The following is a 26218-nucleotide window of genomic DNA, read 5'->3' on the forward strand; positions in this document are numbered from 1 at the left end:
TTCAGAAGGTTTTTTGAAGATGTAGGTCTCCCCATCTTTCGCCGTTATTTTCAAAGTTGCAGGGTACATCAGGGCAAATCGAATCTTCCTCTTCACCAATTCCGAGCATATTTCGTTGAAGGCTTGACGGCGCTTGGTAACATCTGCCGAGTAATCGTTAAAGATCATGATTTTCTTACCCTCTAATAGAAGTGGTTCCCTGCGTGCTTTAAAAGCTGAGAGTAGTTTTGCCTTATCTTTATAGTCCAAATAGCGGACCATTACCAGCCTAGGTGGTCTCTTATCTCCTTCTGCTCTCTGGGGGCCCACTCTGTGGGCTCGTTCTGCCCTACAGGTTCCATCCATATTTAAAAGTTCTGGCAGGGTCTTTTCACAGAACTCGTCAATGTCCTGTAGTTTATACTGTTCAGGGAGGCCTACCACTCGCAGGTTGTTCCGTCTAGATCTGTTCTCCATGTCCTCAATACGATCGTAGAACATTTGCTCGTGTCTCTGGGAGTCCTCTAGCTGTTTACTTGCCTCCTCTACATCTTTCTCCAATTCTCTTATGCGTTTCTCCGCTTCTCCGAGCCTCCCCGCGTGGTCTTGCAATTGACGCGTTACATGTCCCAAGGACTTCCTCACAGCTCCCTCCACTATGGATTGGAGGTCAGGCGTAATAAACTTGGCCACTTCCTGGGCGATTGCCCGGTAGTCTTCACTGTGGAGCGACCCACTGGTGTGATCCTCCTCTATGCTCTCAGTGTCCCACGTTCCCGCGGGTGAGTGAGGCTCAGGGCTCTGGGAGGTGTGGGATCTTCCCGCCGCCATCTTGCCTGCATGCGGTTCCTGCCGGGCGTTTTTCTCGGCCTTTTTCCGAGAGGACCGGGTGAGGTATTTGTCCATCTGCCGCGTCTGTGTGCTGGTGACTTGGGGTTACTCGGAGGATCAACTCCTATCTTTTATCTGGCTGCGGTTTGTTAGCGAAGCCGGTTTCTGCACGGAGCTCTCACCCCTAGCCTCCGATCATGCGGGCGCCGGAACCGGAAGTCCAATATGTTCTTTTAACCGAGTAATAAGACAAGCAAAATTTGATCTACGTCGAATAACTACAAGGTCTTTTTAAAATAAAGTTTTGACTCGTTACCACAGAATCCAGCATTTTCAGGCTATTGGTGTAAGTGGGTCGTTCGTAAGTCTGGGACTACCTGTACTGATAATGTGTAGGGGATTCAATCCCTCTCTGATTAGATTCTGATCAGAGGGATTGATCTGATTGCCACATTGGGTGGCAATGTAAACGTGTATGGGTACCTTAAACCCATCATCTTATAGCATTAGATATAAACAAAGTTCCGCTTTTTCCTTATTAGTACATTAGTACAGAAAGCATTTACATGCATAATTGTGTCCGAATATCTGACCTGTGCTCTGTAGTCCATTTCTGTGGCTTGTGGCAGGCTCTTTGGTTGGCCACGTTGGCTGCTCTGTGGTTGGGTCTGTGGTCGAGTCTGAAGTCTGTGGCTAGGTCTGCGGCCAACTCTTTGGTCTGGCCTGCTGCTAGCTTTGTGGTCTTTGGCTAAATCTGTGGCTGTCTCTGTGGCCTGCAGTCGACTCTGTGGCTGTCTGGCCTGTGGTCGGCACTGTGGTCTATGACTGGATCTGTGGCCTGTGATCAGCTCTGTTGCCTGCGGTCAGCTCTGTGACTATCTCTGTTGCCTGCGGTCAGCTCTGTGACTATCTCTGTGGCCTGTGGTCAGCTCTGTGGCCTGCGGTCAGCTCTGTGGCTATCTCTGTTGCCTGCGGTCAGCTCTGTGGCTATCTCTGTTGCCTGCGGTCAGCTCTGTGGCTATCTCTGTTGCCTGCGGTCAGCTCTGTGACTATCTCTGTTGCCTGCGGTCAGCTCTGTGACTATCTCTGTGGCCTGTGGTCAGCTCTGTGGCCTGCGGTCAGCTCTGTGGCTATCTCTGTTGCCTGCGGTCAGCTCTGTGGCTATCTCTGTTGCCTGCGGTCAGCTCTGTGGCTATCTCTGTTGCCTGCGGTCAGCTCTGTGGCTATCTCTGTTGCCTGCGGTCAGCTCTGTGGCTATCTCTGTTGCCTGCGGTCAGCTCTGTGGCTATCTCTGTTGCCTGCGGTCAGCTCTGTGGCTATCTCTGTTGCCTGCGGTCAGCTCTGTGGCTATCTCTGTGGCCTGCGGTCAGCTCTGTGGCTATCTCTGTGGCCTGCGGTCAGCTCTGTGGCTATCTCTGTGGCCTGCGGTCAGCTCTGTGGCTATCTCTGTGGCCTGGAGTCAGCTCTGTGACTATCTCTGTGGCCTGGAGTCAGCTCTGTGACTATCTCTGTGGCCTGGAGTCAGCTCTGTGACTATCTCTGTGGCATGTAGTCAACTCTGTTGCTATCTCTGTGGCCTGCAGTCAACTCTGTTGCCTTTGGTAAGTTCTGTGGCCTGGAGTCAGCTCTGTGACTATCTCTGTGGTCTGTTGTCGTCTTTGGGGTCTGTGGCGGGAGACTCTTGTGTTCTTATTGGTGTTTTGTTTTGTAGGAAGATGTGAAGAAGAAGATGACCCTCAGTGACACGCCGAGCACAGAGGACCTTAAGGGTATCCCCGACTTCTGGCTGACCATATTTAAGAATGTAGATATGATCAATATATCTCTTCAGGTGAGTCCATATCAGGCGTGTGTGAGCAATAGAGGTCTTAATACAATAATACAATAACATTTGTAAAGCACTTTTCTCCCATTGGACTCACAGTGCATAGTTATTACTCCTATCAATACAGGGCTGCAGGCTGGGCTGTGTTACAGAGGAAATAGTCAGGTGTTCATTTATGCCAGACTAAACGGGTGGCTTTTCAGTTTGGAAATCTTAAGTTTAAAAAAAAAATTATTTTAACTTACCTGGGCCTCTTGCAGCCCCTGGAGTTGTTCTGTGCCCACGACGCCGGTCCAAGTCCTTCCACGCGCTTCATCATGCGGGCCGGGAGCGTTCTGCGCATGTGCAGTAGACGAAACTCGCTACTGCGCAGAGCGATCCCGGCGTGGGAGAGCGATCAGGGTACATACCGCTCAGGGCCAGCAATGCACAGTAGCTGCCAACATGTGGTGACCAGCCAGCTTTGTGAGAAGCGCTGCTGCTGGCTGGAGGGACTTGGACCGGCATTGTGGGCACCGGATCACTCCAGAGGGCTTCAAGAACCCCCAGGTATAAGTTCAACTCTGTTTATTTTTTGACTTAAGTGTTCCTTTAAATGCTTCCAGGGATGGAGATGTCCTGATTGGGTGTGGCAGGGAGTTCTAAAGTGTAGGGGCAGCATGACAGAATGCTCTGCCTCCAAAGGCTTTGAGGTGGGGTGACCAAGTTATTGGAGTCCCTTGATTTAAGATTGTGGGGGTGTGATGCATGTGCAACAAGTCCTTCAGATATCCAGGGCCCAGATTGTGCAAGGATTTGAATAAGCCAATCTTAAAGAGACACTTAAGTCAGAATAAAATGAGTTTTACTCACCTGGGGCTTCTACCAGCCCCCTGCAGCAGTCCTGTGCCCTCGCAGCCACTCACTAATCCTCTGGTTGCCGCATTACGAACGCATAGATATGCGGCAACGCATATTTTTGTACACGTTGCGGCCCGCAATAGCGCTAATTACAGTCAGTAATGCGGAAAAAGCTACGCGTGGCCAGTCCTGACGGGCCTGTCGGCAAAAACGAAACTAGCTGGCAGCGGGGGACCAGAGGATTAGTGAGTGGCTGCGAGGGCACAGGACTGCTGCAGGGGGCTGGTAGAAGCCCCAGGTGAGTAAAACTAATTTTTTCTTTCTGACATAAAGGGGAACTGAAGAGAGAGCTATATGGAGGCTGTCATGTTTATTTCCTGTTAATCAATACCAGTTGCCTGGGCAGCCCTGCTGGTTTATTTCTCTGCAGTAGTATCTTAATAAAACCAGAAACAAGCATGCAGCTAGTCTTGTCAGATCTGACTTTAAAGTCTGAACCACTGAAACACCTGATCTGCTGAATGCTTGTTCAGGGGCTATGGTTAATAGTATTAGAGGCAGAGGATCAGCAGGGCTGCCAGGCAACTGGTATTGCTTAAAAGGAAATAGACATGACTCCATATACCTCTCTCTTCAGTTCCCCTTTAAGGTTCACTTTAAACAGATTTCTCCATTTTATCGGTAGCCAGTGGAGTGCGAGAAGGGTTGGTGTTAAACCTGTGTGGACTGTGTGGATAGGTGCACAGTTGAGAGCTGTGGAGTCGGTACAAAAATACTCCAACTCTTCAGTTTATTGAAACCACTCCAGGTACCCAAAATTGCCTCAACTCCGACTCCACAGCCCTGCACAGTAGCACAATGGGATTTTTGAGTTGTAGAAGATCAGGTAGTGCATCATGTAACTTACTCTTATGAATATGACTTTTGCTTTGAAAATTTGTCTTTAGGTTTTTGTTTTTTTTTGTTTTTGTTTTTTTTTTGGGGGGGGGGGGGGGGGGGGAGAGAGTATTAATGAAAAAGCAGTGAGCCCAGATGGAGATGCTTGGCTTTTCAGTCCGTCCCTGGTGTGGGTAATGTTGTTCTAATAAATAACAATGCCCGGCTCAACCATGTATTAGAAAGCCCCATCACCACTAATGATGGCACTAGTAGTTGCATTTGCTATCAAACAGGCTAACCATGACATCATCCGGATTCACTTTTCAATTAAATATGCAATTTTAATAAAGCAAGTGAAAAAAAGAGACCAATTTTTAAAAACCCATACAAAGTTTGGCTGCTATAGATTGCCCCCCGCATACTATGGCCACACAATACGTCTACAGCCACCCGGTATCGCCAGAGTGGGAGGACACAGTGTGGGGACTATGGTGGGATGACATATGGCTCATGCAGCCACTATTCAGTGAAGGATATCGCTCCTTTTTACCCTCCCCGGCGTTTTATTGCCTTTTTTTTCCCCCCTTATTTCTTTATATTGTTGCCTGCATGCATGCGGACAATATAAAAAAAAAAAAAAAAACTTACCGGTATTTTTTTACATTGTTAATTTGGTTGAAAAAGACATAAATCTTATCGAGTTCAACCAGAAAACAAAGTACCACACCAGCCTGCTCCCTCACATATCCCTGTTGATCCAGAGGAAGGCGAAGAAACCCTTACAAGGCATGGTCCAATTAGCCCCAAAAGGGAAAAATCCTTCCCGACTCCAGATGGCAATCAGATAAAATCCCTGGATCAACATCATTAGGCATTACCTAGTAATTGTAGCCATGGATGTCATTCAACGCAAGGAAAGCATCTAAGCCCCCTTTGCAGATCTAGAATTTGTCATAACTATTTCCTGTGGCAATGCATACCAAATCTCAATCACTCTTACTGTAAAGAACACTTTACTAAATAAATGGCTAAAACGTTTTTCCTCCATGCGCAGATCTTTGAGAAGGCCAAGGGACAACAAGCTCATCCGCCAAGCTTTTATCCAGTTCGGCCTATCTGGACGAGTTTCCTCGTCCAGATAGACACTGCTGTTTTCCCTGCGTGGTGCGCGCGATCGGGCGCGCGCCCGTGCGTGCACCCGCCGCTAGCCCCCCGATCAGTGAATGGGAATATAATTCCCATTCACCGATCTAACTTCCCCGCAGAAATACCGACTCTTTCTCTACAGAGAGCGCGGTATTTCTGCCCCCAGGAAACTTTTCCCCAGCATTTTAGTTCCTGGATGCGAGATCGTTCGCATCCAGGACTTTTTTCACTGTGGCCATCTTGTGGCCAAATAGTAAACTGCACCCACATACATTTTTGAAAAAAAAAAAATCTATAATTTTACATTTAAAATTAGCAGTTTCCCTTCCATACCAAAAATTACCCACATACAATTTTTTTTATTAAAAAAAAAAAATACAATTAAAAAAAAAAAAAAAAACCATAAATAGTTACCCAAGGGTCTGAACTTTTTAATTATGCATGTCAAGAGAATATGTTATTATAATATTTAAAATTATAAGCTTATAAATAGGGATGGACGCAAATTGAAAAAATGCACCTTTATTTCTAAATGAAATATCGGCACCATAAATTGTGATAGGGACATCGTTTAAACGGTGTAAGAACCGGGACATATGGGCAAATAAAATACATGCGTTTTAATTACGGTAGCGTATATTAATTTCAAACTATAATGGCCAAAAACTGAGAAATAATGAATTTTTTCCAGCAAGGCTTGGTGTACAGAGGCGCCAGAGTAGAATAAAAATGTTTAAAAACCGTCTAAAAGAGCCGGATGTTCAGGTGGACTTACCTCCCTCAAAAATATAGAACTCAATTGAGTCACAATATATCAATACAAAAAAACCTTTTATTTAACTCCACTTAGTGCAACGCGTTTCGCAGGTGTGGTCCTGCTTCATCAGGCAAACAGGAGTATAACTCAATGGGTCTAGATGCAGAAGTGAGCGCCTCTCAGAGGCGCTCACTTCTGCATCTAGACCCATTGAGTTATACTCCTGTTTGCCTGATGAAGCAGGACCACACCTGCGAAACGCGTTGCACTAAGTGGAGTTAAATAAAACGTTTTTTTGTATTGATATATTGTGACTCAATTGAGTTCTATATTTTTGAGGGAGGTAAGTCCACCTGAACATCCCCCTCTTTTAGACGGTTTTTAAACATTTTTATTCTACTCTGGCGCCTCTGTACACCAAGCCTTGCTGAAATCTTGATTCCACCCTCGGTGGAGGGGTGCTACCCCGTTTCCTATCTACAGAGAGCGTCATCTTAATAACCTGAGTGGGGTCAGGTTCTAATACTCCCCACCTGCATTTGAAGTGGTTGCCTATGGGTAACCCATGTTTGTGAGTATATCTTAATATTTTGCTTTAAACCACAACCAACTTAACAATACTACACCATATTGGGCTCTCGATTTCTCTTTGTTCTTCCAATGAATTTTTTCCGTCTTTTTCTTATTCTTCCTGTTAAAAGGCATTTACAGTAAAGTGGCTCTTAGCAAAATGTACCCCCCAAAGAAAGCCTAATTGGTGGCGGAAAAAACAAGATATAAATCAATTCATTGTGATAAGTAGCAATAAAGTTATAGGCGAATGAATGGGAGGTGAACGTTGCTCGGATGCATGAGATTTTCGGCACTGCGGCGCTGAACCTGTTAAATTGCCCTCTGATGTATTTACACGTTCATTAGATCCCCTCTAAGGCGTCTTTTCTCTAGACTAAATAAACCCAGTTTATCTAACCTTTCTTGGAAAGTGAGACCTTCCATCCCACGTATCAATTTTGTTGCTCGTCTCTGCACCTGCTCTAAAACTGCAATATCTTTCCTGTAATGCGCTGCCCAGAACTGAATTCCATATTCCAGATGTGGCCTTACTAGAGAGTTAAACAGGGACAATATTATGCTCGCATCTCGAGTTTTTATTTCCCTTTTTAATGCATCCCAAAAAATGTTATTAGCTTTAGCTGCAGCAGCTTTTTTGTTGTTGTTGTTGTTGTTTACACTTGGAATTTTTTTTAAATTGGATCCAATACAGATGTTTGTATTGAATCCAATACAAAAAAAGGGGGGGGGGGGCCCCGCACGCAGCATCATCAGTGGGACACGCCAGGGGACATGATCGCCGAGAGACAGGAAGTGGATGGAGGAAGAAGAGAAGATTGCTGTTGGGGATTGCAGCGAAGAATATGTGGGCTGGGAAGCCAGGAGGTGCCGAGGAGGGATCCCGCACACCAGCGACGCTGCTGGTAAGTGTAATTACTGGATGAGCCTGACTCCTCCTTGCCTAATCCAGCTAATTTATTAGGGATGAGTCAGGCTTGTCCATACCGCTAGTGAGGTCCTTTTTTTTAAAAAATAAATTTGCATATTTAATTTGAAAGTTAAATCTGGAGTGAAGTTACTGTTTACCCGTTTGTGGAAAGTTCTCCCCCCTCTTTGACGATGTCACTGGACGATGTTGCTTGTCACTTGCTCTGCCATTGTTCAGTACTCAGTGACTCTTTCCAGAGAACAGCCAATCACGTGCGTCGCAGCTGCCTGGAATGAATCGCCCCGGATGCTGCATCATTTATTATGGCTGTTTGGGAGTGTATTTACTTTCACCATATTTGTGTATTATGGGGTTAGATGTCACACTCTATATATAAATATTCTGTCATAATAATGACTGCACAATCCTGGCATGTCGGGGTATACATCTCTGTGTGACTTGGCCCTGTCTGTAATCTTTTCCTGCTTTCCACACTGACACATTTGATTATGGAACGTGCTCTGTTTATAGGAACACGACGAGCCAATACTGAAGCATCTTCAGGATGTGAAAGTGAAATTCTCAGGGACTGCACAGCCAATGGTGAGTATCGGAGCCGGTGCGCGAGGCCATATCTCTGTCTATTTACTAGCAACAGCTAAGCCATCAGTCATCTATTGAATTAATTAACCCTTTAGTAGCTGGTGCTTGCAAGTGCTCCAGGCCAATTTATTTTAGCAAAAAAAATTTACATTTCTTTGTTACATTTCCTTGCTTCTAATTAGTACTGCTGTAATGTGTATTTATGGCCACTTGTCACTAGGGGACAGTGAGAGGCCATAAAAGAGGACTTCTGCTTGAAGTTTTTGTTTTCTGCTTGGAGTGAGAGATCAAGGCATTCCAAGAATGTACAGCACGGCAACTTTTGCTGGCTGCAGACAACAGCAGTGCAGTATCTTAACTACCTAAAGACCTCCCCACGCCAATGGGTGTGGACGTGGCAGCAGCCCCAGGACCGCCTAACGCCAATTGGCGTCAGGTCCTGGAGCTGGCTATTGAAGGAGATTGCGCGCATCTCCTCGGGGGGCGGAGCTTCGCCCCGCCTTCAGTCTCCGACCGGCAGTCGTCTCTCGGGAGACTGTTAGACAGCGTAATCGCCGTCTATTTACATGTACAGCACTGCGATCGGCAGCAACGCTGTACTGTATGACACGGCTGTCCCCTCCATAAGCTGGACAGTGATCGGCTGTCATAGGCTAAGGCCTATGACAGCTGATCACCCTCATTCGCTGGTGGCGGTAGGGAGGGAGCAGAGGAAAAGAAATAAAAAAAAAAAAAAAGCTATTTTTATTTTTTTTAAAAGGAAATATTTATATAAAAAAAAATAAACAAATGTGGAGCGATCAGACCCTACTAACAGAGAGCTCTGTTGGTGGGGGGGAAAAGGGGGAGTTGAAATCACTTGTGTACTGTGTTGTGCGGTCCTGCAGCTTGGCCTTAAAGCTGCAGTGGCCAATTAGGGAAAAGACAGGATGGTGTTTAGGGGGTTTTAACACTGCGGTCCTCAACAGCCACAAACCAGTTATCTCACTTTAAGCACTTAACAGGTGGTTAAAGGCAGGATTTTGTAAATATTTTATTGTATCCTCTTATGGGATAACACTGAAGATATGAAACAGCGATAAAATGTAAGGCAGTCAGTGTACAGCTTTTATAATAGTGTAAATTCCCCATCCCGTCAATATAACTCAACACACAGCCATTAACGACTAAACCACTGGCAACAAAAGTGAGGACACCCCTATGTGGGGAATGTCACAAGTCTGCCCAATTAGACATTTTCCCTGCCTGGGGTCATGTGACTTATTAGTATTCCATAGTCTCAGGCGTGAATGGGAAGCAGGTGTGTTATATTTAGTGCTATTGCTCTTATACTGATCACTAGCTGCTCAGCAGGGCAACTCATGACAGAGAACGCTTATGATTCTCTACATAAAGATGGCCTAGGTTATAAAAAGATTGCCAGTGCTGTGGAACTGAGCTGCAGCATTGTGGCCAAGACCATACAGTGATGTAACGAGACAGGTTGCACTCAGAACAGGCCTCGCCGTGGACGACCACGAGTTGAGCGCATGTGCTGCACATCTTCTTCTCCAGAGGTTGTCTAGCAAATAGACTTATGAGTGCTGGCAGCATTACTGCAGCGGTCATATAGGTTTACAGTTAGCATACTTAAAGAAAACCTGTACTGAAAAAAAAGTTGCCCTGGGGGGTACTCTGGACCCTATTGAGCCTCTGGACCCTATTGAGGCTTCCCCCGTCCTCCTGTGTCCCACGGCGGTCTCGCTGCAGCCCCCGGAACGCACAGGCGACAAATCCAACAGCCGGTGCAATATTTACCTTTTCGGGCTCCAGCGGGGGCGCTGTTGCGGCTCCTCTGATGGAGATGGGCGAAAATAGCCGATCTCCGTCGGGTCTGCTCTACTGCGCAGGCGACTTGCACATGCGCAGTAGAGCGGTCCGACGGAGATCGGATATTTCCACCTATCTCTGTGGGAAGAGCCGATACTGCGCCTGCACTGGAGCCAAATGGTAAATATTTACATACCCGCCACCGTGGGACCGAGGAGGACGGGGGAAGCCTCAATAGGATCCGGAGGCTTCCCCCTCCCGAGGTGAGTACCCCCCAGGGGAGGTTTTTTTCGCTACAGATTTTCTTTAAATAAAAGGACAACTGTTGTGAGAGAGATATGGAGGCTGCCATATTTATTTCCTTTGAAGCAATACCAGTTGCCTGGTTATCCTGCTGAGCCTCTGCCTCTAATACTTTTAGTCATAGCCTCTGAACAAGCATACAACAGATCAGGTGTTTCTGACATTGTCAGATCTGACAAGACTAGCTGCATGCTTGTTTGTGATGTGAATAAGACACTGCTACAGACAAATAAATCTGCAGGGCTGCCAGGCAACTAGTATTGTTGAAAAGGAAATAAACATGGCAGCTTTCATATTCTTCTTACTTAACGTGTTATTTAAGTACAATAAACCCTGCCTAAACCATTGTAATGTCTGTAATTGTAATTGTAATTGGCTACCTCTTGTCTTGAAGGTAGGGGATGCCCACACTCTTTTGGCTTGAAAGCTACTTTAGAAACTGCAGAGCCCACGAGATCTACCACCCCCACCCCCCTATATATTTGAACTTCCTTTTCTATGAGGAATATGTGGTTACAAAAATTTACCTCCCCCTGAGGGAGGTTCTAAACCAGGGCTGTGAAGTCGGTACAAAAATCATCCGACTCCTCAGTTTATGAAACGTACTACTCCAGGTACCCAAAAATTACTATGATCTCTCGACTCCAACTCCACAGCCCTGCTCTAAACTGCCACTGGGGGTTTGGGAGACAAGGTCACTATATTCACTTCACACCAGGGCTGTGGAGTCGGTACAAAAATCTTCCGACTCTGACTCCTCAGTTTATGAAACCACCAACTCCGACTCCGACCCAAAATGACTCCGACTCCTTAGTCTAATACTTACCAAGGCTGTGGATTTTGAACAAAATTATTCAACTCAGACTCCCGACTCCGACTCCTCAGTTTATGAAATCACCGACTCCAACTCGCATCTCCAGGTACCCAAAATTGCTCTGACCCCTCGACTCCACAGCCCTGCTTCATACCGACCGCAGTGTGTATCTCCCAGCAGTATTGTGAGCGTGATTGCCGCTATGCATGCTGGGACATGTAGTCTGAGGATACAAGAACATTCTCTATACTCTCCCGGTCTACATCTCCCAACATGCATTGCAGCACAATGTCTTACCTGCCTTCACTTCACAGTTGTAACATTATCGTTATTGATAAACGATTGTGGTCTTTCAGTCTTTCTCTTTAGAGTTCCACTTCGGAGCCAACGAGTTTTTCAATAACCAAGTCCTGACAAAGACGTACAAGATGAAATCTGAGCCTGACTCCACAGACCCCTTCTCCTTCGAGGGACCTGAAATCATCGACTGTGAGGGGTGAGTGTCTGTCTGCGAGCCGTCCTGGGAAATACAGAAATATTTACAGGAACAGAATAACTCGCATCACTTAATCCTGTGAGGAAAAAGCAAGTGTTACATACTTCCCTCAGTAGAGGCTTCTCTAAGCCCCCTGCAGCCCACTCATGCTCGCGGGACCCTCTTCTTTACGGTGCACCCATCCCTGTACAGGTGTGGCCCCACTGCGCATGTGCACTGACAGCCTACACAGCAGCATGGAGCCCCTCCTGCACAAGCGGATCAGTGCTTCTGATGGCAGGAAAGAGATAAAAATTCATAGATTTCGAGCTCTAGCATACGTCAACGTGTCATTGAGCAGAGACAATGAAACCGTAAAAACTAGATTCAAATATAAAATGAAAACTGAGATATCCAAAGTCTATTTTAGGAGGAGGATAAATACAATTTGTTTTTCTCATCAGTTTTTTTTTCACCTCGGATGTCCTCTAAGAGGGAGTCGACTTATACACGAGGTCGACTTATATTCAAGGCTATATGGGTATACTTTTTTTAAAATTATCACCTCCCCAAAGTGATACTGACATGGGGGGGGCACAATTACTAGCGTACGGTGTGTGCTGCTCCTCTGGTTCCCCGTCGCCAACTTCACTTCGGCCACAGCTTGCATCTGCCCAGCATTGTTGTGAGCGTAGCGCAATACATGCTGGGAGATGCAGTCCATGGATGCGAGTACATTTTCTATAATCTCCTGGACTAAAACTTCCAGGATGCTTTGCGGCACGCTCACAAAACTGGCAGAAGACACAAACTGTTGGCCGCTGCAAAACAAAGATAACGGGGGAACCAGAGTAGCAGCATTCCATTCACAAGTTATGGTGCTTCCCCCATGGCAGTATACATTTATAACCTCCCTTATGGGGCGGTGATAATTATTAAAAAAAAAAAAAATTTGGTGCTCTGTTCCCTTTTAAGTGATCTCCGCTCCTTCTCCTCCCTGTTGGTCTGTAAAGCCATCCATTACAGTGAAGAGCCAATAGGAAAATTTCGAGAAATTGGAGACAGTTCATCCTGAACCTGACCATGGTAATACTTCTCCTTGGACTTCTCCAGAGCAGAAATCATCTTTTATATAGTTTTTATAGGGCCAACATCTTGCGTAGCGCTGTACATAGTGCAAAACAAATAGTGGGGAGCATAGATTCTCCCCGGCCTTATCTCGGTCAGTCCCGCATCTGCCATCCCTGCAGTCATTCCTGGACTGTTAGTCCTGCAGTGAAGAGGCTGTACGATGCTCAGATTTGAGAAGAGCATGAGAATAATTTATTTTTCCCTTGAAACTAGGTGTACTATCGACTGGAAAAAGGGCAAGAATGTTACAGTCAAAACAATCAAAAAGAAGCAGAAGCACAAGGGACGTGGGACTGTGAGGACCATCACCAAACAAGTCCCCAACGAGTCCTTCTTTAACTTCTTTAGCCCTGTGAAAGGTGAGTCTGCACCTTCTGTCTGTTCTGTGACTTCATGGTTTCCTGTAATGCGTCAGGAAAGAGCAATCTGTCCCTTTAGTTCCTGTCAGGGAGGAGTGGTCTGTCCTGTGACTTCTTTTTTACTGTAATGCAGCAGAAAAGAGCAGTCTGACCCATGAGTTCCTGTCAGGGAGATGCGGTCTGTCCTGTGAGTTTCAGTTTCCTGTAAGGCATCTGGAAGGAGTGGTCTGTCCTTGGACCTCCTTTGTTACTGTGATGTGTCAGGAAAGAGCAGTCTGACCCATGCGTTCCTGTAAGGTATCAGGAAGGAGCAGTCTGTCCTGTTGCTACCTCTTCCTTGTAAAGCAGGGGTAGGGAATCTATGGCTCGGGAGGCAGATGTGGCTACATCTGGCTCACAGACAAATCAGTAGGGGTTGATTCACTAAACTGCACGGCTCAAGCAGCGCAGCTTAGTGTGGCAGCGCAAGTAAAATTTTCAAAGTAGGCACGCTACTGCTGTAGCATGCACTGCTAACTTACTCGCACTCCCACCAAAACTAACGGCTGCTCCACTTGTCCCACCCTGGACCCTGTAAGGTCCAGTGACTTTGTAGGACGAGATCCCTGCACTTTGGCCAAATAGGCTGCCTGTCACTTGACAGGCAGCCTAATGAGCCAAAGTGCGGAGATCTCGTCCTACAAAGTGAATTAGCCCCCAAAGTCAGCTAGCTAATTGTACAAGCTGTTAGTTGGTATTTCTCCTGTCTGGCTCTCGGGGGAAATTGCTGATTGCTGAAACCCAACAGAAGATGAAGACGTGTCTGTCACGCTGCTGATCTGCTGATCAACTGTATACACATCACCATGTCATGAAGTGGAAATGGAGACACAGTACCTGGCACCAAATGTAGCAGGGCAGACACACCGGAGATGGGAACCAAGAGCGTGCACGTCCAGAACGCAGCTTGAAATCCAATGTGGTAGAGAGCAAGGAGGGAGGCACCGCTTCTTTTAAAATCCCTTTATTCCGGTGGGGGAAGATGCAGGTACATAGCAGTGGGGGTAACGGATGCCTAAAAGCTGTTTCGCTGGCTTAAACCAATCTGTTACCCCCACTGCTATGTACCTGCATCTTCCCCCACCGGAATAAAGGGATTTTAAAAGAAGCGGTGCCTCCCTCCTTGCTCTCTAATACATTGGACATCACCATGTCAACAGGGAGGTGAGCCCTATGCTGCACATGCGCACTGTTCCCGTTTGAAACATATTGTATGGCTCTCATGGAAATACAAATTTTAAAATATGTGGCATTTATGGCGCTCTCAGCCAGTAAGGTTCCTGACCCCTGCTGTAAAGCATCAGGAAGGAGCTGCCGTTTTTTAGAAACTGGATAAATTGAAGTAATTGCGCCATCTGTAGTGCATAATCTGCATTGAATTTTGTGTAAATAGTTTCATTAGTCTCTTTTTCATGCTTTGAATTTAGTGAGTCTATTTACACTTGTTTTTCTCTCTTGGCAGCATCTGGAGAAGGGGAGGAAATGGTGAGTAAATCGCTGAATTATATAGAATTCCTTTACATGTCTCACGTTATACACCAGAGAGACGTCACCAGGGAGGTGTCAGTTTATTTCAGAGTTCCACGCTGAGAGTATGGGGGATTCAAGTTTCACATACCTTAAAGAGGCCCTGTAGTGACATATAGTAGAATGCAGTAAATTATTTAGGATACCAACTTTTATGGTAATAATCCTGGATTTAGAATAAAAAAAAATCCTATATTTATAAAGTTCTGTATATTAGTATGTATCTCTGCCCTCCCAATGATTTTTTTAGCTTAGGCTGTTTAGCTGTGCGAAATTCTCCTCTCAGAACATTTTGGAGTAGCAGGCAGGGCTGGTGCACACCAAGAGCGGTTCTGAGCGTTTTTTAAAACTCTTCGGGGGGGGAACCACTTGGCTGATGAAAGTGAATGGACTGGAGCACACTGGAACGGTTTATTTGTTTTTTTCCCCCAAACGCAAACTCGGGGGCTGCAGCATTTCTGCTGATTTCTGAGGTGCTTTTAATGTAAAGTCTAGGAGAGTGGAAAACCGCTCTGAAAAACGCTAGATCAGAGCAGGTTTTCCAAGCGTTTTGTTAGAGAAGCTGTTCAGTAACAGCATTACTGTAACAAAATATAAAAACGCTACACCAAGACGCTCCAAAAAATGCAAGGCATGTTTAGAAAATCACTCTTAACCACTTAACATCTCAGTCGTTTTTAGCTTATGCATCCGAGCAATGTTCACCTCCCATTCATTAGCCTATAACTTTATCACTACTTATCACAATGAACTGATCTATATCTTGTTTTTTCCGCCACCAATTAGGCTTTCTTTGGGGGGTACATTTTGCTAAGAGCCACTTTACTGTAAATGCATTTTAACAGGAAGAGTAAGAAAAAAAAATGAAAGTTCATTGTCAGTTTTCGGCCATTATAGTTTTAAAATAATACATGCCTCCATAATTAAAACCCACGTATTGTTGTTGCCCATTTGTCACGGTTATTTCACCATTTAAATTATGTCCCTATCACAATGTATCGCGACAATATTTTATTTGGAAATAAAAGAGCATTTTTTCCGTTTTGCATACATCACTATTTACAAGCTTATGAAAAAAAATTGAGAGAAATATTTCATCTTTACATAGATATTTAAAAAGTTTAGACCCTTAGGTAAATATTTGTTTTTTTTTGTTTGTTTTTTTTTTATAGTAATGTTTTTTTTGTTTTTTTTATTAAACATTTTATGTGGGCATTTTTGGGAGGGTGGGATATAAAAGTTTTATTTGGGGAAATATTTGTGTATGGTAATGTTTTGGGGAATTTACTTGTAGTTTTACTTTTTGGCCACAAGATGGCAATCTCGATTTTTTTTTACATGACGTCACTCTAAGCGTACAATGTACGCTTAGAGGGACACAGCTTCAGAAAGAGCGAAGCTTCCGAGAGAAGCTGTCGCTTTTTCAGCGGGGGAGAGGAATCAATGATCGGGCTCCATAGCCCGATAAATTGATTCCGTGGCTACCGACTCCGCGGCCGGGAGTGCACGCGCGCGATCGGCCGCGGGAGCGCGCCTGTCCTCCTTGACGTTTTTATACGTCGAGGACAAAGTGGTTAATAACCGCTTCAAAACCCGCTAGAGTTTGCGGATCCGCTAGCGGTTTTTGGTGTGCAATGGCCCATATATTTTCTGACTGTAGAACTCTCAGTAAACAAACATCCTGCAGAGCTGCACCTGGCAGGACTAAAGCTGTCTCCATTTGTGATAAATAGCAGAATGTTAATCAGGTGGAGGAAAGATTTTACACTGGGAAAACACTGACTACATTTAAAAATTATTTAAAAAAAAAAAAAAATGGATTACCTTTTTATTTTCACTATAGTTTTTTTTTTTTTTTTTTTTTTTTTTTTAAAGACCACTAACTATCATGAAAAAGTGTGAAGGGAAACTTGTCCATATTTTTAGTTCAGGCAACCCTCAGACATCGAGCTTTTTTCTTTTTTTTCTGTTAATAAAGGACAACTGTAGTGAGATATATGGAGGCTGCCGTATTTATTCACTTTTAAGCAATACCAGTTGCCTGGCAGCCCTGCTGGTCTGTTTGGCTACAGTAGTGTCTGAATCACACCAGAAACAAGAATGCAGCTAATCTTGTCAGATCTGACAACGTCAAAAACACCTGATCTGCTGGATGCTGGTTTAGGGTGTATGGCTAAAAGTATTAGAGGCAGAGGGTCAGCAGGGCTGCCAGGCAACTGTTATTGCTTCAAAGGAAAGACATATAGCAGCCTCCATATAACTCTCACTAAAGTTATCCTTTAAAAAATCTTAAAATTGAAAACGCATACAAATAAGTACATTTCTTCCAGATTAAGATTAACCATACATAACGTTTCTCCTATGTTGCTGTCACTTACAGTAGGTAGTAGAAATCTGACATTACTGACAGGTTTTGGGTTAGTCCATCTCTTCATGGGGGATTCTCAGCATGGCCTTTATTCTTTATAAAGACACTCCCTGAAAAAGATTTTTACAATGATGCTGACCAGCCTCCCTGCTCACCGTACACTTCTTCGGCAGTTGGACGAAGCAGCTGCCATTCACTAACTGCTTTTAAAAATAAAGAAAACCCTGAGAACCCCCCATGGGAAGATGGGCTAGTCTAAAACCTGTTGGTAATGTCAGATTTCTACTACCTACTGTAAGTGACAGCAACATGGGAGAGAAGTAATTTATGGCTCATTTTACTCTGGAAGAAACATATTTCTTATTTGTATATGTTTACATGTATTTTACATTTTTTAAGATTTTTGTGACAAAGCTCCTTTAAAAAACTACACACCAGTGCCAGTTAAGTTTGAATTGCGGTTATTAAATGTCTTTCCCACATCTACATGTACCAAAGTCCTTTAGTCAGTAGGGTTGCTATTGGGATGTGAGATGTTTGAGAATTATGCTAGTTATTAAGAAAATGTAAAATGAACTAAACAAATCTTGCAGTAAAAGCATTTGATTGGTGAATTTTCATGCTGCATAAATTTGCAGTAACAGTTTCATAAATTTGCATATTTCAAGTAAAGGAGAAAGTTGGCACTGAGCCAAAACTGTCCTAAACGCCTACAGATGTCTGTGGCACAGGAATATGGGCCCACAAATGCCTGGAGATGTTCCCTGCTGAGGCTTCCCTCAACCGAGGTAAGTATCTAACTTTTGCCTCTGTTAACCACTTTAGCATCAGCTACAGTATATCTGCATCCTCTGTGACTTCATCTAAGCCACGAGAATATACGGCTTGTAGCTGAAGCTCAGCTGTGCTTGACTGGGCTTGCATTTGTGCAAAACCTCTGGTACTACCTGCTGCAACACTAATTGGTGAAGGGGAATATATGTTCCCTGAGCCAGTGAAATTGATTTTTACCATTAAAAATACTTTTATTTTCTCAGTTCATAGTGAAAAATACACACTGTAGCATTATTTCAGAATCCAATATATTCAATATAAATTGTGACAGGAACATAATCTAAGTTTTGTGTGATAAACGGTTGAAATAGCCAAACTAAATTTGTGTTTTGGGGGATTTTTTATCTACAGTAGTGTTTTTATTTCTGAACTGGAATTGGTAAAACTGAGACATATTTATTTATTTTCCTATTTTTTTTTTTGTCTAGTTTGTTTGGGAAAAAAAGCAATATATATTTTATATAGGTGTCATAGGTAGGGATAAAGTTATTGCTGATTAAATAGTTGCATAGCTAAAACGTCAAAACTGCTCTGGTCCATAAGGGTAAACCAGGTCTGGATGAAAAGTGGTTAAACTCACAGATTCTCTTTAAATGACTGATGGACGACGTTGCTATGGCAAGTGTTCCTTTTCGTGGTGTGATCATTTGTTGAGTTGTTTGGTCGCAGGATGAAGAGACGGAGAACTCGTTAGCGGCAGATTTTGAGCTTGGCCACTTTTTCCGGGAGAGAATCGTGCCTCGAGCCGTTCTGTATTTCACCGGAGAAGCCATCGAGGATGAAGAGAGTGTAAGTCCTTTATAACTACATGTTCTCCATACTGTATACCGGCTGTATATCTGTATACCAGCTGTGATATCTCTACATCCCTGTGTGACAGCTTTACTCACATGACTTGTAGATCAGGTCTGATCATTGCTCTGTGCAGTCCTTCCTGTTCCTGTCTATACTGTGTACTCTGTACAACAGCTGTAATATCTCTGCATCTCTGTGTGACAGCTTTAGCCACATGACTTGGAGGGGGGCAGGGAGGCTGTACTTTAGAGAGAGCAGGCAGAACATGACTGTACTCCTAGCATGCTCTGGTGTCATCATTCACTGATTGTTCTGTTTCTTTTCCTGTAGTTTGAAGAGGATGAGGAAGGAGAGGAGGAGGTGAGTAACATGCTTCCTCATTTATATGTGATCTATGTGTATGTTGTGCAGGGCCTATATGCTCATCATGTGACTAGTGCCAGGTACACAGGAGAGGTATCTGTGGTGGGTACAGAGGGCTCTACAGGAAATCTAACCACAAGCTTTATCAGTAATAGAGACCGCCGTGGGTCATGGTCGCACAAACCGCTGCGTGCGTGAGAAATAATTCACATCTTTTACTTCCCAGGAAATGGAAGGAGATGACGATGGCGAATGTGAGGACGATGATGATGAACCAGTAAAAGTAAGTTCCTTTTTTTATTTCACAAAGACCTTCTCCCCCCTTCCATCCTCTCAGCCTGGTTTCTACGGTTGAAGCTGGGGAGGGGTGCACCAGTACGAGGAGACCTTCACATTGTAAATAAACAGACTTTGCTGTGTCAGGTGCAAAGGACGACTAATGAGATGCAAAGTGTATCCAAGCTTATGCAGCTTCGAGTTGGACCAATCGGGTACTGCTCCTGCTGCATTTGATTGGACCAGCTCCAAGCTGCTTTAGTTAATATAACATATGCATAAATTCAATTATTGCTGTGGCCAGGAAACCCTGCAATCACAGAACCACTCTAACAGAGGCTTCCCCGCCCCTTCCTGTCATGCGCAAACCGCTAGGAGGAGCTAATGAACCGATATCAAGGCTGTGGGCAGCAAGGAGTGGCCCTCTATCTCAATCCCACGCTGTGCATCAGGTCTTCTGCTGGGAGTACGCTGGCATTTTGTAGCTTGTGGGATTGTTTTTTGTTTTTATAGAATGTTCATGGTTGAGGCATGTGTGACGGCACAACTAAACAAACTAATGAAAAAAGCCTTTTATTTAATGTGTACTGAATGCAGATATACTGCAGGACAGCAGTGCTTGGCCAATTACAGTAGACTTCTTTTATGGTAGGTCCCTTCCTGTAGGCATAATCATGTGACCACAAGCCCAAGACAACCGAAAGGAAGTCTTTTTGTTTTAGCTGTAAAAGTTTTTTTATGTTCAGAATGAACAGGTGTTTCAGAGTCTGTCTTCTCTGATGTCTTTTCAAGCCCAAGCCTGCCCCCTTCTGGCTCTGCTATAATGACTCAGCTATAATGATTACTGAGCAAAGCCAGACTGAGTGCTCAGTCTGGGATTTTATCAGGGCTGATAACAAGCAGGCTGAGCAGTGAAGAATGAAACGGAGAGCAGGGTAGGTGTTCTCTCTAATGTTCCCACTGATATACAGTACAGACCAAAAGTTTGGACACACCTTCTCATTCAAAGAGTTTTCTTTATTTTCATGACTATGAACATTGTAGATTCACACTGAAGGCATCCAAACTATGAATTAACACATGTGGAACTATAGTACGTAGCCAAAAAGTGTAAAAACTGACTGTCATATTCTAGGTTCTTCAAAGTAGCCTCCTTTTGCTTTGATTACTGCTTTGCACACTCTCTTGGCATTCTCTTGATGAGCTTCAAGAGATAGACACCTGAAATGTACTTCCAACAGTCTTGAAGGAGTTCCCAGAGATGCTTAGCACTTGTTGGCCCTTTTGCCTTCACTCTGCGGTCCAGCTCACCCCAAACCCTCTCGATTGGGTTCAGGTCTGGTGACTGTGGAGGCCAAGTCATCTGGCGCAGCACCCCATCACTCTCCTTTCAGGTCAAATAGCCCTTACACAGCCGGGAGGTGTGTTTGGGGTCATTGGCCTCAATTCACTAAGCTTAACTCCTGTCTTTAATAACGTTTCTAGAGTTATCACCATGGTGATGAAGCATGTCGTATTCAGGAAACATTTTACTTCAGGCAAACCTAAAGTTAACTCTTCTGTCTTTAAGTTAACTCTTCAATCCTTAAAATAACTCCAGAGTTAAAGAAGGGCTGTTAATTAACTACGTGTGAAAATAACTACAGAGGAGGTAACTTAAGGAATGAAGAGATAAGATAACTCTCTCACTGTGTGGAGGTAAGTTTTTCTCTTGCCTTATTATCTCCAGCATGATCTTAGTGAATTGAGTCCGAAGTCCTGTTGGAAAAATAAATTATGGTCCAACTAAACGCAAACCAGTTGGAATAGCATGTCGCTGCTAGATGCTGTGGTAGCCATGCTGGTTCAGTATGCCTTTAATTTCGAATAAATCCCCAACCGTGTCACCAGCAAAGCACCCCCACACCATCACACCTCCTCCATGCTTCACAGTGGGAACCAGGCATGTAGAGACCATCCGTTCACCTTTTCTGTGTTGCACAAAGACACGGTGCTTGAAACCAAAGATCTCAAATTTGGACTCGTTAGACCAAAGCACAGATTTCCACTGGTCTAATGTCCATTCCTTGTGTTCTTTAGCCCAAACAAGTCTTTTCTGCTTGTTGCCTGTCCTTAGCAGTGGTTTCCTAGCAGATATTCTACCATGAAGGCCTGATTCACACAGTCTTCTCTTAACAGTTGTTCTAGAGATGTGTCTGCTGCTAGAGCTCTGTTTGGCATTGACCTGGTCTCTAATCTGAGCTGCTGTTAACCTGCAATTTCTGAGGCTGGTGACTCGGATGAACTTATCCTCCGCAGCAGAGGTGACTCTTGGTCTTCCTTTCCGCATGTGAGCCAATTTCTTTGTAGCATCTGATGGTTTTTGAGACTGCACTTGGGGACACTTTGAAAGTTTTCCCAATTTTCCGGACTGACTGACCTTCATTTCTTAAAGTAATGATGGCCACTCGTTTTTCTTTACTTAGCTGCTTTTTTTCTTGCCATAATACAAATTCTAACAGACTATTCAGTAGGATTATCAGCTGTGTATCCACCTGACTTCTCCACAACGCAACTGATGGTCCCAACCCCATTTATAAGGCAAGAAATCCCACTTATTAAACCTGACAGGGCAAGCCTGTGAAGTGAAAACCATTTCAGGTGAGTACCTCTTGAAGCTCATCAAGAGAATGCCAAGAGTGTGCAAAGCAGTAATCAAAGCAAAAGGTGGCTACTTTGAAGAACCTAGAATAGTCAGTTTTTACACTTTTTGGTTATGTACTATACTTCCACATGTGTTAATTCATAGTTTGGATGCCTTCAGTGTGAAACTACAATGTTCATAGTCATGAAAATAAAGAAAACTCTTTGAATGAGAAGGCGTGTCCAAACTTTTGGCCTTTACTGTATATGGTAAAATACATGAGGGTGCTACGTCTCTGGTTCACTTTAAGTGCTTCTGAAAACAGGACTGTATTTGACCCAGTGGGTCGCATAGCTTAGAGAAGCTCTTTTGCATAGATACTGTAACTGAAGTTTTTATATATATATATATATATATATATATATATATATATATATATATATATATATATATATATATATATATATATATATATATATATATATATGTGTATACTGTTCCTGTACTGGAAAACAATGACACTCTTTTCTTTGCTACTAATGTCATATTTCTTATCTGTACTACACAACTCATCTCATAAGTTTATATTCGCTTCAGGTTTGTTTTACAGTGGTTTGCAAAAGTATTCAGCCCTCTTGAAGTAAAATACATGATTCCAAACATTTAAAAAAATAATAATAAATAACTGCAAAGTGGACTTTGGCTGGGCCATTCTAACACATGGATATGTTTTGTTTTAAACCATTCCATTGTTGCCCTGGCTTTATCTTTAGGGTCATTGTCCTGCTGGAAGGTGAACCTCCACCCCAGTCTCAAGTCTTTTGCAGTCTCCAAGAGGTTTTCTTCCAAGTTTGCCCTGTATTTGGCTCCATCCATCTTCCCATCAACTCTGACCAGCTTCCCTGTCCCTGCTGAAGAGAAGCACCCCCCAAGCATGATGCTGCCACCACCATATTTGACAGTGGGGATGGTGTGTTCAGAGTGATGTGCAGTGTTAGTTTTCTGCCACACATAGCGTTTTGCATTTTGGCCAAAAAGTTCAATTTTGGTCTCATCAGACCAGAGCACCTTCTTCCACATGGTTGCTGTGTCCCCCACATGGCTTGTGGCAAACTGCAAACGGGACTTCTTATGCTTTTCTGTTAACAATGGCTTTCTTCTTGCCACTCTTCCATAAAGGCCAACTTTGTACAGTGCATGACTAATAGTTGTCCTATGGACAGTCTCCCACCTGAGCTGTAGATCTCTGCAGCTCGTCCAGAGTCACCATGGGCCTCTTGACTGCATTTCTGATTAGCGCTCTCCTTGTTCGGCCTGTGAGTTTAGGTGGACAGCCTTGTCTTGGTAGGTTTACAGTTGTGCCATACTCCTTCCATTTCTGAATGATCGCTTGAACAGAGCTCCGTGGGATGTTCAAGGCTTTGGAAATCTTTTTGCAGCCTAAGCCTGCTTTACATTTTTCAATAACTTTATCCCTGACCTGTCTGGTGTGTTCTTTAGACTTCATGGTGTTGTTGCTCCCAATATTCTCTTAGACAACCTCTGAGGCCCTCACAGAGCAGCTGTATTTGTACTGACATTATATTACACACAGGTGCACTCTATTTAGTCATTAGCACTCATCAGGCAATGTCTATGGGCAACTGACTGCACTCAGACCAAAGGGGGCTAAATAATTACACATGCCCCACTTTGCAGTTATTGATTTCAGTGTTCTCCCCTGGCTCTTTTAGCCTAGTGCTCCACCCGGCTAATTTTGGTGAGCACCCGGCTGTCATCGACTCCCCTCCTCCTCATCCTCCTATGTTGTAAGCAAACCTGCGCCAGGCCTGCAATCCCCTGCTGTGCCCCACCCGGCTATTTTTCATGCCACCCGGCTGGAAGAAAATTCTGGGGAGAACACTGGATTTGTAAAAAAATGTTTGGAATCCTGTATGATTTTCATTCCACTTCTCACATGTACACCACTTTGTGTTGGTCTTTCATGTGGAATTCCAATAAAATTGATGCATGTTTGTGGCAGTAATGTGACAAAATGTGGAAAACTTCAAGGGGGTCGAATACTTTTGCAAACCACTGTAAAAGAAACCTTAAATGAGGAATACAAAGTTTCACTTATCTGGTGCCCCCTGCAGATGTCCTGTGGCTGCGCCATCTCAAAACGATCCTCCGGTCCCCTGCGGGCAGCCCTGGTCGCGTACGTACTCCTGCCGCCGTGGCCGTTCTGCGCAGTACGTACATAGGTAGGCCACAGTGGCAAGAGAGCAGTCGACTACGCACGTGGCCAGAGCCGCGCAGGCTCACGGTCTGGCAAATGGTCAGACACTGAAAAAGAAACTAGCTGCCTGCGGGGACCAGAGGATCAGTTTGAGATGGTGCGGGCACAGGACGTCTTCAGGGGGCTGCAGGAGGCACTAGATAAGTGAAACTTTTTTTTTTTTTTATAAAATCCTCAGTTAAGGTTCTCTTTAAAGGGAAGGTTCACGCAGGAGCTTAAAGAAAAAAAAATCCACTTACCTGGGGCTTCCTCCAGCCCGTGGCAGGCAGGACGTGCCCTCGCCACTGCTCCGCAGGCTCCCAGTCTCCTCCGGTGGTGCACCCGACCTGGCCAGGCCCAGCTGCCAGGTCGGGCTCTTCTGCGCTCCAAAATGCGCCTCACGGGGGCGCGCTGACATCTGACTTCCTCCGGGCTGTAATGCGCAGGCGCGGAAATACTGCGCAGTACTGTAATGCGCAGGCGCGGAAATACAGCCCGGGGGACGTCTGATGACGTCAGCGAGCACCAGTGACACGCACGTTGGAGAGCAGAAGAGCCTGACCTGGCAGCTGGGCCTGGCCAAGTTGGGTGCACTACCGAAGAAGACCGGGAGCCTGCGGAGCTGCGGCGAGGGCACGTCCTGCCTGCCACGGGCTGGAGGAAGCCCCAGGTAAGTGGATTTGTGGGGTTTTTTTTTTCTTTTTTTGCTCCCACGTGAACCTTCCAGTTGCAGGGGAAGTTGATAAGGTGACGCTGCTTGTCCTGGACACACCAATTTTCCTTGCCCCGATCACACACATACAGACGTCTGACCCTTCCTCCCCAGTCAGTCGGGAATCTGTTGTCCTGTGATGTATGTAGCAATCAGGAGAGCTGCGTGGAGGTTGTGGTTGGTGAAATGCTGCTGTCATGCTCCCTTGCCCCTTCGCCTGGCCCACTATGCGTAATTGTGAACGCTGGGCGGGTTAAACCAATTGAGTCTTTTCCGACGCTTTACTCTTTGTGCGGAGTACCTGTTACTCGCGCAGTGTACAATCGTTCACAAAGGTTCATGTTCAAACACAGATCTGTCCCTATACAAGCCCATCACTCACTGCAGCTTGTGTTGATGGTTCTTTGGTCAGTCTGCTGTACTTGTATGTGGCCCCACCTGCTTCTGATCGATTACCGTCATTGACCTCGGCCCGCCCTGAACTTTGGCCTCTGACTCCAATTATCGGCAGCCTGCACACGACCATCAGCTTGTTGTTTGACTCTGCACTTGATAATGCAGTCTCACTTGTTCCCTCTCAAAGGGCTATCCCAGGGGTCGTGACCTAGTGGCCAATAGGCAGTACAGTAGTCCATTGCCCGCTTGGGGTAGCAGACCACCATTCTTGTGGGGTGCTCCGATGAAGACCTCAAAGGGAACCCGAGGTGACGGTGATATGGAGGCTGCCATATGCATTTCCTTTAAACAATACCAGTTGCCTGGCAGTCTCCCTGATCCTGTGTCTCTAATACTTTTGGCCATAGACCCTGCACAAGCACGCTGCAGATCAGGTACTCTGACTTTTTTATTGGATTAGCCATATGCATGGTCCAGGGTTTTAACTCTGACATTAATTATGCTAGAAGATCAGCAGGATGCCAGGTAACTGGCATTGTTTACAAGGAAATAAATATGGCAGCCTCCATATCTATCTCACCTTGGGTTCCCTTTGTCACTTAGACTCTACCTTGGGCAAATTCTCAGCTCCCACTAGGGGCAGAGTCAGTAGAACCTACTCTTAAAGGATTAATCCGAGCTAAAATAAAAAAACGAGATTTACTTACCTTGGGCTTCCTCCAGCCCCTGGGAGCCTATCTGTCCCTCGCCGCAGCTCCGATGTCCCGGGATCTCCTCCGTTGTAGATGGCGACCTCG

The 26218-nt window shown here is 44.9% G+C and overlaps 1 protein-coding gene across 4 annotated transcripts in view; it reads left to right on the top strand.

Annotated features, from left to right (window-relative positions):
- NAP1L4 (nucleosome assembly protein 1 like 4) overlaps positions 1-26218 on the top strand; it is a 77979-nt gene that overhangs the window by 39694 nt on the left and 12067 nt on the right. For all 4 annotated transcript variants that reach the window (XM_068260665.1, XM_068260666.1, XM_068260664.1 and 1 more), the window contains exons 6-13: positions 2522-2641; positions 8269-8340; positions 11623-11762; positions 13086-13231; positions 14733-14755; positions 18669-18788; positions 19125-19154; positions 19384-19440. In XM_068260665.1, coding sequence (XP_068116766.1) covers positions 2522-2641; positions 8269-8340; positions 11623-11762; positions 13086-13231; positions 14733-14755; positions 18669-18788; positions 19125-19154; positions 19384-19440 — 708 coding nt within the window. The remainder of the gene's footprint in view (positions 1-2521; positions 2642-8268; positions 8341-11622; positions 11763-13085; positions 13232-14732; positions 14756-18668; positions 18789-19124; positions 19155-19383; positions 19441-26218) is intronic.

The sequence above is a fragment of the Hyperolius riggenbachi genome, chromosome 11 (genome assembly GCF_040937935.1).
Source record: "Hyperolius riggenbachi isolate aHypRig1 chromosome 11, aHypRig1.pri, whole genome shotgun sequence".
In the NCBI taxonomy this organism is placed as follows: Eukaryota; Metazoa; Chordata; class Amphibia; order Anura; family Hyperoliidae; genus Hyperolius; species Hyperolius riggenbachi.